This window comes from Scatophagus argus, chromosome 16 (assembly GCF_020382885.2).
Source record: "Scatophagus argus isolate fScaArg1 chromosome 16, fScaArg1.pri, whole genome shotgun sequence".
Taxonomy (NCBI): Eukaryota; Metazoa; Chordata; class Actinopteri; family Scatophagidae; genus Scatophagus; species Scatophagus argus.
This window is the reverse complement of record NC_058508.1, coordinates 19,688,177-19,699,001: the sequence shown is the minus strand read 5'-3', so window position 1 is coordinate 19,699,001 and position 10,825 is coordinate 19,688,177. Positions and strand designations below refer to the sequence as shown.

The window sequence follows — 10,825 nt, the reverse complement described above, 5'->3', positions numbered from 1 at the left end:
TTGGCGAACTGCTAACAGACAGTGACAAAGACAGCATTTCTAGATACAATATTCTTGATTTTAAAGCATTCTCAGGGATCCAGAGGACCGTTGTAAAATGAAAAAAAAAGAGAAAATATAAAATACACATTGTCACACACACACACACAGTAGAATTTGAATTATTGTACATTATGTGAGGATAAAAAGTGATTGGACAGGAAAAAAATGGATGCTGGTTGAGTGAAGTGATCGTGTGTTTAAGAATAGGGCTCTAGAGAAATCAGGTGTTTCTGAAAACGCATGATCAGGAAATTTCTTTGTAAAGATCTGCAGACTGAAAGGTGTTGTTTGAAAAAGCACTAAAAGGTCAGCTATTTACTTCTAAGGCTTTTATCTTCTGAAAACGTAGTAAATATCCATCTGTTCAGCTTTCTATTCTGCACAGCATGCTCAAATTCACAGTAAACTTCCAGTCACAAAAAAGTACTTTGTGACATTCAAGTGTCAGTCAAGTCTCAGCGGAATTCAGACATTTTCTAAGATGAGATATTCGAATGGCTTCAGACTCATTCTTTGTGTAGAATGAAATTAAGAGGTGAGAATCTTGTCTAAACGGGTTGATTTCTCTTATGTGTTGGAAGTAAATAAGATTTTTTTTAAAAAGTGGCTGCAGTGCAGCTACCGAGGCAACATATTCCAAAACTTTGAATAAAGGCTACGTTGAGTTCACGGGCAGCTTAAGATTTTCTACCTTTCACACTAGACGCTATTGTCACACTTTCCCCAGCAGGGGGTGCTCTGCGCCGGGTTTGGCATGCAAGAACACATTGGGGGACCAACACTGTGACAAAGCCTCCTTCAGACACCTTCTGCAGATTCAGTATTAAGGAATAGGTCCAGGTGCTAAGATGTATTCAGCTAAGAGATGAGAACAGGAAGGCATTTATCTAAAAAAAGAAACCTGTCCATGCTTTCTGGATGGGACTGGGGGGGGGGATAACCGCAGGTGATCAAGACACTGTGACTGGACTGGATTCATCTAACGTCCCCATAAAAACTGTCCATGTACATGAACAAATACAAATACAGTAGAGGGGGGGAAAAATCATCACAAGACGCCAACAGCTGACAAGCGTGAAACGACAAATGAGCTAAATTGTGCGATTTCCTGCGAGGCTCGGGCTCTGTCCGTCATCTTCCTCATTTGCTGACACACACACACAAAAAAACCCTCAACTGCAGTCAGCTTACCTGAACGATTACAGCTTCTCTTTAAATGTTTCATGTGACGGAGAGGCGGGTGTTTGCGCGCGAGGCCTCGGTTTGCCTGCAAGGCGCGAGTACAGCATGGCGGGGAATGTTCACTAATCACAAACTACAGCTCTATGTACAGATAGCATACAAAACACAATCTGAGAATTCCAACCATAAAAGCTCAGAGAAGGATCAATTTATGCCATGAAATCAATCAAATCCAAACTCAAGTGCTGATAAAAACTTTAAAAAGTAATTTCCAATGCATCAAGTGAAACAAAATAAAACAAAAAAATCAGTCATGACATAAAAGATTGATGCAGTCATACCATAAGGCTGTTAAGACGCAGTCATCCCAACATGCAAGGGCAGGACTCAAAGTGGTCAATAAGATAAGAACAAACCATGGGATGAAGCCAACAGTAATAACACACAAACACTTACACGAGAGGTGAGCCGTTGCTGACGTGTGCGGTTATTTTACAGTACTCTGTACCCTGTTTGTTCCTCATATATGAAACCTGACAAACTGACAGCAAAGTCACAATAATGAGGACTATTATTTTTGATTTGTGTTCTGATAAAATTAGTGAAACTAGTTGCAATGTGTTTTTTTTTTTTGTTTGTTTTTGTTTTTTTTAAATCCCCGGGTGAAAATTGACCTGAGTGTATGCTCGACTGCAAAACACGGATGCTCTGTAACCCCTCTGATATGTCTGCCTGAGCATACAGTTACGTACTCACAAAATAAAACAGAAAGGGTGCAAATTATTAGAAAGAAAAAAAAAATTCAATTATTAATATTATTACTCTCCCCATACAGAAGAAGGCTTTTGGTCACATTCAACTACCAATTTGAAACAGGAACATAAAGTAAATCAATAAAACCGAACCCAAGATAAATCCCCAAAATTAATTTTAAGCGGTATGATTACGACTGGCCAGTCATTTCCAAAGCTGTTTGTGCATGTATTTGTTCTGATGGCATTTAAGAAGCAAGTGAGCGTGTGTGTGAGATTCAACAGCGCCCCAGAATACGAGGCGTGTGTTCACCGTGATGTACTGGAGGTGTTAGGCGGAGGGAAAAGGAGGAGGCGGAGCCGGGGTGGGACACAGGCTGACACGATTATGCCGTCTTGGTTATATTATCCGTCTCCTTGGAGGTCCACAGCTCTTTGTGCTGTTTGCGTCCGAAGCCCTCGTCGTAGTTGCCTTTGCTTTTGAACAGCTGCTGAAAGTGGGGTTTGCAGTAAAATTCGCCCTGAAGAGCTGCGAAGGTGCCGAGGCTGCCGAGAGGGGAGACATGAAACCGTTACGTGCAAATCTGAAGAGGGCTGGAAGAAAAAGAGGAAACAGTAAAGTGTGTGTCCTCACCTGAGTTTGGCGTTGCAGTGCTTGCAGCAGAAGCACGTTGAATGGAAGACCAGGTTGTTGGCAACCAATCTCTCCATTGGGTAGACCGTCTTCTCGCATGATGAACACACTTCCTTTTGGGTCTTAAAGCTGAAGGACTGAGCACAGAAACAAACAGTTCACCACCAGACACAGAAACAAGCAGCGACCTCCATCCTTAGTGAGATGAAAGCACGCATTTACAAAAAGCAGGAAGCACTTCCTTCGCTCTCCTCGGAGATCAAAGGCTGACGAAAAGTGAAGCGAGGCGAGAGCAACGCAAACAGAAGAACGGAGCGAATGAGTGATGAGAAAGGAAAGACAGACGAGGCCCATTTACCTTGGATCGCTGGACAGGTTTTTCTTCGGTGGTGCTCCTGGTGTCCTGTAGAAAGACGGAAAAACAAACAAACTTAACACTTAAACAAATGTATTCATATGTGTGTGAAGACTCCTGCTGCAACAACTGCAGACAACAGGAGACCTTCACACACTGCTGTGCTTTTCACCGTCCTCCGATTACCTTCGGCAGAGTGTTAGAACTGTAAATCTGATCTGTGCTTCTCTCCCCCTCTTTCTGTTTGTTCCATCTGTCTCTTTGCACCCCTGGGAGAGGATCAGGTGCCTTCTGTCTGGTCATGTGAGCCGAGCTGTGGGACGCACTGCACGGGGCTGACCTCAGCACAGCAGAGCGGCGAGCCGAGGCTTCGCAGGGCGACACCACACGAAGTCTCGCGGTGAAATAGCACGACCGACACCCATTCACCAAATTATGTCACACTTAACCCCACAATCACACACAATCGTAGGTTTACTCTTTAATTCCCTGTTAACCATTTAAAACACAGGTCACCACGCAGCTCCGCACGCTCAGGGTGTCCACGTCAGTCACCAGTTACCAGTCAGGTAATATCAGTTTGGTTCACGATGACACGAGGAATTGAAAGCCTTCCCCCTGGGTGCTCAGCAGGTTCAGAGAAAACAAACAAACAAACAAAAAAGCTTCCATGAACTCGAGCTGGAGGAAGTTATTCAAGGGCAATGATTGCACCTGCCCTCTGGGGAATTGCAGCCAGTCACCAGCAGCAACAAGCACGGCCACATTTTAAAGAAGGGCTAACATGTAGCTCAAGTGGATAATAAACAGACAGAGATATTCAGGCGTGTACACAGTAACTGCCATGAAAAAGCCAGTGTGCAGGGAAGAAGGGCAGGCTCTGTTCAGCCAAGGGAAAAGTCCACTGCAGACTTTGCTAAAACCCTGTTATGTAAGGCTGTTTGGCTGGGGCCGGTTGTGTGTTGGGGGTTCAGGGGCTGCAACCAAAGCTGCAAAGAGGAGATTTTTATTTGCATGTCCATCCTTGTAAGCAAAACAACTACCATGGCGATGAAAATGACAGCACGACGTATGTGCATCCATCTTTCTCATGCTCATGTACGTTAAACACCTGACGGAGATACTCTTCCGCATTCGTGCAGTCAGAGGTCCCGCTCACTGATGTGCAACATCATGGTTCAGACTGTTCGGACTCCTTCCTTATGTGTTCACCACTTGTGATTTATCTGGGGTGATTGGAGTGGCCCTCTTTGACAAGCAGTTTAAACGGCATGAAAGTTGCCTCTAATGTAATTTGCATACTATTTTTGACCCTTTCACCTTAACGCCCCACCAAACAACTGAGAGGGTGGAACAGCAAGTGTGCTGCCTGCACTCATGAGAACCGGAAGACGTGCTTCTGAAACGACTGACTCATTAACAGTGAGGCCATGCAGCTTCCTGCAGATGCAAGAGGATAACTGTCTGCCTCCTCATTCATGTCCGATTCCTCTGGAGTTCAGTCAGTAAGTAGCTGCCATAGCTGGCAGACGGCTCACATGTTGCTGATTATCAAGCCGACTGCACGCTCGACCACTTCCTGTTGTTGCAGTGCAACTGAAGAGCCAACATGCCTTTGATGTTGTCAAAATTATTTAACACGATTGAAAACTAGAGTATGAATGTGTAAAGTTCTCGCAGTTAATTCATAGAGAGGGTTTACTTTAGTGGGAGGCTGTAACAGCAGGGAAATGAGGTCAATAAGGGCTTCAGATGTGCAGATCATGAAATCAATGCAGCCAAAAAAGGAAAACTCATGTGAGTGAAGGCACAGAATAAAGAAAAAACAAAGTGGAAAGATTAGTTACCAAGTTAGGGGTGGGCATGCATTCCAAATACTCTAACACACACACACACACACACACAGAAATCCTGGAAGACTTCACATTAGCCTGTGCCATCCTGCCTTCTTTGCCTTATATGTACATGAGTCTCAATTGCCACCAAACAGTTCGAATGCGGCAGGAAGTTGTTATGACACGTCTGGCTTCCTCCGTCTTGCAGTGTCTCAACAAGGACAGCAGAAGCAGCAGCTTCAGTTCTAAATGACTTCCATCCCCATAAATGACTGTTAATGACCACTTGCTCCGTATGCACGTTGTATGCACGCGAATCAGCTACAGGGGAACTGTGATCTCTGTGCCCGCAACTCACAAATTAGCTCATAAAGCCGATAAACAAGACAAAGGAAATACTTGGAGGGGCAGGAAACGGAGGGCCTTCGTGAACACGGAACAAGGTGTTCAATGTGGACACAAATAAAGAAGCTTTGTAGTGTAATTAATTAGCTCTGCTATGCACAACACTGTGCTAACTGTGAAGCAGCGAGAGCCAGCTGGACAGTTGTATCTTACCAAACAAAGACCACTTTCACATAAATGGTGAAATTTTCTTGCGACAGAGGTTCAAGTCTTACCTCAGGGCGTCAGTCCTTCATGTGCCAACGCCTTTCCTCAACTTAACAAATTCACACCTGCACATGTCTGCCTGTGTGTCTTTCTGTGCTCATGTTGCAAACAACCAGCAGCTTTTTGGTAGGAAAGCGTCAGGTCCCCATTTTCTCTTTGAATTTGTTTGCTTTCTTGCTGAGGATTAGCGGACATGCAACTATAACTTGTTGTTTTTGCATCTTGGTTTTCATAAGGATTAAACAAACCAGTTTAAGTGATCGGTGATGAGCAGCTGTGCATCTTCATCTGCGCTCTAAAGGACGAGTTTGGGTTTAAGCTTTTGTGTTAAGGATCCTCCTAAATAAACACTCAAACCATTACAGTCACAAATCCCAATGCCTGCCCCCCCGAGGCCGCAGACCACCCATGTGATCGGGAGGATAAATGACCCCCCCAAGTCTGGCCTTATTCTTTCAAAGTCAGGAAAAGACATACTAGGAAGAGAATTTGAGGATGTAGTTTAAGACGCACGCAACAACAAAATAACGTGAGCGAGTTAAGCATCTCAAAACAGGCACCAAAACCACAAACCGGTCCCTCTTGTCTAAATCTCAGTGTTTACTGAGCTATCTGCTGACGTAAATCACAACCATTTAGAGCGGTTCCAACCACTCTTCAGAAAGTATTTTAAGAAGCATTTGCTCTGTTTTCTCCTCCAAATGCAGATGGACGCAGCACAATTGGACAAACCCCCTCTCCCCGCTTCACACTCCATCATCGCTGAATACACACTGTGGTGCACGATTCACTGCAGCAGGCCCCTACAAGGGAAGGCAGGCGCTATATTAACAAATGTCTTATGTCATTAATCACAAACAGGCCTCCCACTCTTTCTCATCCCTTATTTTTAGATATTACTGTTTGATCACTTGGGACAATCGAGTGGAAAACTACACAACAAACTTTGAGAACCTTATTCTTCAAACACGATGAAACCGTGGCAAAAAAAGCCCATCTGTATGTGGTCAAGCAGTTTGACTTCAAACTAACAGCAACGTAAACCACGATCGCTTTCTGGACCTGCAAGTCATGGCACGGATCCAACAAGTGATACAGCTGCTGCATCTATAGGCTCCCCGTTGACAGCAGTTTTCCATCAGCAACTCTGAACATGAAGAGACAAAGCGAGTTATGTGGACGAGATGCTTGGGCTTATTAAAAAGGGGAAAACACTTTTCTGTGATGGAAAAGTATTTCCTGAATATGAGGTTTTGACATTTGACTGTCTGACTGGGTTCACCACAGCAGCCTGCACAGTCGGCACGTCTGATGGGGTGTTTGGTCAGCAGCTAACTTCTCTTCCCTGTCCGAGCTTCCGGTATGCAACAAGAAAAAGTGACGAGGCAGTTTTCTGTGTCTGAAGGCGCAAGGCGTCGAATGTCTGTTTGCCTCTTTAGTCAGCTGACAGCCAGGCACTTAGTTTTCCACTTCCTGCCTGGGGAGGCTGCTCAGGTCCAGATAAAACCTTTTGAGGATTTGTCTACATGTGCGGCTTTGCAGTATAACGAGCACTAAAACCTGCCTTGCATGAAGAATGAGGAAAAAAAATAGGGCTGCAACTACAGATGGTTTTTCTGATTAGTTAACTAATCCTTATGACTTAAAATGTCAGAAAAGTAACAATTTCCTAAAGCCCAGAGTGACTATCTGATGTTCTGTCCGATCAAACCCAGAGACATTCAGTTTACCATCATAAAGAAAAGAGAAAACTTGGGGTATGTTTGACATTTTGGTTAGGTTTCCTGCTGACCCACCAACTGATTAATCGGCGAATCATTGCAGGTCTTTTTGAGTGAAACGAGCATAAGATACGTTTGAGAAGCCTCCTCTTTCTCGGCTGTTCTGTTGACCTGAGGAGATCTACGCCCTGTCAACACTGAGGGAAACAAAACGCTTTTTACTGCTCACAAATCATGTCTGAAAGGCTGCTCTTACAGACAGAGAAAGCGATACTGATTTTTCAATTAGTCATTAATAGACAGCAACTTTCTGTACTGCAGTGTCTGTCTGTAGCTAAGAACTCAGTGTTTCCTTTTCTTACTTCTTAAAAAGAAGCTGCCTGAGGAGATAATTAAACTACTCAAGTTGTGTTCAAATCTGTGATGTTCTTAAAAACGAAAGGTCGGCGCTGGGATGCCGCAGCAGCTGGTCTGTTGGTCTGCGTTCTTAAAATTGCAAAGAACAAAACTCTAAAACCAGTGATTGACTGTCGAAGAATGTGCTGAAGACCAGGTGTCAGTGTTGACTTGACATGGCGGGATGTCGATGTCAAGAGGAAAACGGCCTCGAGGGCTACGACTGCTCAGATGTTATCACAGACGTGAGAAGAGTGGGACATTTCACAACCAAATTCTCTTTTCAAGACTGGAATTCGGGATAACAAGTCCCATCCCGTCTTCAAAAGCATCTCACCTTCACATATCTGCTCAGTGATCCCATCAACCGCCGAAGACTCCTCAACAACCAACAACAACAACAACAACAACAAAACGGGAATGAATGTTATGAATGTGTTTCTCAATCGGGCCTCTTAAGAAGTCATTTTATTATATTATTAAGTAGTTGCTGTTGACTTTTGATACTGTGGGAAACTCTAAACAGCCTGGCCTATCTTCTCAAACCAGATAACCTACATTAGACCAGACATCTGTGCAGACAGCCACAGAGATGCAAAGCAACGTGTGTGCATTGTTGCTGAATATTCAGACAAAGATTTAAATGTCAGAGAGCAGCTCTTCACAAGAGCGAGTTCAGACTGTGATACAAGATCGCAAAAACTCACATCAACATAATGCCAATAAATGAAGAGCAATGAAAAGACAGTGATTGGCTTCTGACATCTCACTGACACCGTCTTGTTGTTGTGTTAGCAATGCAGCTGAACCCTTCATTACAAATCATCTATCAGACATGTGACTTTCAGACTGCAGCCAACCAAGTCGAGAAACTCAAAGTGAAAGGAATGTGGTAAGTCTTTGTCTTCAGGGACTGAGCCAGAAAACTTCAATACAGGTTTACTCAGATTTAGATTCCCCAGAGGAGAAGAAAAAGAGAGGCAAAATATTAAATAAAACATCTGAATGGATTACAGATTGAATGCATATATGTGCCAAATTATAAATAAACCAAACATGGGCAGGTGCCGAGTCAAAGTGGGGTGAAACAGGAAATAAACAGAAAACGGCTCCAACACACTGCAGGGCTCCAGGATTCACTTATTTAAACCACCAATGCCATCAGTCTAAAATGTCTGAAAAAACAACGACGCAGCTTTAGTACTTCAGTACCTAAAAAGCATTAAATCACATAGAGAACCACTACGCCTATTCTAGGCTTGAGGAAAGGCTTCCTTTGTTCACACAACCACCCTGACCATATTTCTCACTTTCAAAGCAAAGGGAAAGAAGGGGACAGGTGTGCAGCTAGTGAGAACTATGACTCTGACCGTTGTTGCCTGCAGCTCACTGACCTGGACCTGTTTGCGACCCATTTAATTTTTGTTCTGCACATCTGACAGCAGGAAAACACCCCTCCTCCCAACATATGGCACTCCTGACACGGCCAGCAAATCAGGTTTTGGTGCCGTTAATGGTAATTGTATGATAGAAGAGCATATGGTCAAAGAAAATGAATGTTATTAGTCCTCACTGCAGCTTTGTGCAAAGTGCTTTCGCTAAATCCGCATTATTTGTTTTTTTTTTTGGAACAAGAAGTCAAATTGCAACAAGAGCCTCTCAAATCCACCCGAGCATACTGACGTAAATCAGTCAGCAGAGCAGGGTGTCGATCCGTGCCATCGACGAGCTGAAATTACAGTGAGGAAGCCCACTGACGTTGGCAGGAAATGAAAATGACCATACACTTACTTAAGCCTCGTCGCCATATGCCAGGGCTGTAATGACAGACTGTTGTGAATGTGGTGCCTTTGGATGGATAAAAAGTGGTTTCACCAGACCACAGAGCAGTTTGTAAACTGCTTGACAACACAAACACTGGCAACAAATTTAAGAGTGAAAACATGTTTTTCTTTTTTGATCTGACGTCGATTTATCCACGGGTTTAATCCAAACACTCATCCACTTCACTTAGCTGACAAGTTCATAAACTGCAGCAGACATATCTGTTCCCAAAATGCTGTCTTGTGTATTCCACATGGTGATTAAAGGACCATTTCACTACGCTTTCTGATCTGGGGTTTCTCCGTTATGTGTTGCACGCGTTATCACCATCTTATCCTGAATTCAAACCTGGATAAGCATCCCGGCTTAAAGAAACCTGGAAAAGCTTGCTTTGCTGCAGACCTTTATGTAACCCTCAGCAGGTCAGGGGCCAAAAATCACCCAGTCATCTGCCAGGACTGGAAACTGCTGCTCAAACATCACATAAAATCTCGTCACGTAATTAAAAAAAAATCAATTCACAAAAGGACTGATAGGGAGGGAGGGAAAAAATCAAATTCACTGAAAAGGTTCTGCTCAAATTAGCTTGGATAACTTTGGGTAAATGAAAAGCTAGTATTCATTCGACTAAAATCACCTCGTTGGTTGACAATAATTAGCCAGCCAAGCTAGCTAACCAATAGACGTTAAAGCAAGCACTGCTAGCATTTTGAGGAACACGACAGCGGGCGTTTCAATTATCTTCAAATTCACGACAAAAACTCTCTGATGGGACTTGGACTAATTAAATCAAGCACATTCAACATTCATGCTGTGGCTTATGCAACCAGTCGACCCCCGGTTAGCTAAACCTTTAGCCGGTGAACGGACATCATCACCTCACCTCATCTCACAAAAAAGACGGAGCCGAGAGGCGAGCAGCGGAGGGAGGGGAGGCTGCAGACACACACACACACACACACACACACACCCGTACGCACACACGGTGCACAGAGCCGAGAAAAAGCACTCACCATCTGCGCTTCTTGTCTGCGACGCACTGGCTGATAACGCAGAGTCTGTTCACACTCGGTGGCTGGAGGTTGATCTTCGCTCTCTCATTCACCCGTACGGGAGGCTTTGTTACAGAGGCTGGCCCCAGTGCCGGTGAGTTTCTAACCTCCGCTCCGCTCCTCGGCTGTTTTCAACAGATCCTTTTATTTTTTTCTCTCTTCAGCAGGACGTCGCACGCTATTGGTTCTCATCTGGTCATGGTGCATTCGCGTGCTGTTGGACAAATCACAACTATGGGTGTTGGAACAAGGATGTCACTGTCAAGCCTTTTTTTTTGATAAACGTACCAACTCAGTCCGCTAAACTTTACCTAAAAGTTTTTTATTCTGGAAGTGCTCTAAGGCACATTAATTTTTTATTTGATAAAGGCTATTATTGTTCATATCCCTCCTGATTTTGTTTTGTGTGTATTTGAACAA

At 44.0% G+C, this 10,825-nt stretch overlaps 1 protein-coding gene across 1 annotated transcript; it reads right to left on the bottom strand.

Annotated features, from left to right (window-relative positions):
* Positions 1 to 1,793: 1,793 nt before the first annotated feature.
* Positions 1,794 to 10,563, bottom strand: limd2 (LIM domain containing 2). Its single transcript, XM_046415601.1, has 4 exons — positions 10,367 to 10,563; positions 2,969 to 3,013; positions 2,611 to 2,747; positions 1,794 to 2,522 (listed from the first exon to the last, which is right to left on the bottom strand). The coding sequence occupies exons 1-4, from the start codon at positions 10,367 to 10,369 to the stop codon at positions 2,363 to 2,365; spliced, it is 345 nt and encodes a 114-aa protein (XP_046271557.1). The 5' UTR covers positions 10,370 to 10,563; the 3' UTR covers positions 1,794 to 2,362.
* Positions 10,564 to 10,825: the final 262 nt, after the last annotated feature.

Excerpts from the sequence above, each read along its gene's own strand:
- limd2 (XM_046415601.1), bottom strand. Across the intron at positions 2,748-2,968 it reads AACCTGTCCAGCGATCCAAG|TCCTTCAGCTTTAAGACCCA; the intron begins GTAAATGGGCCT and ends TTCTGTGCTCAG. Across the intron at positions 2,523-2,610 it reads CACTGCAACGCCAAACTCAG|CCTCGGCACCTTCGCAGCTC; the intron begins GTGAGGACACAC and ends CCCTCTCGGCAG.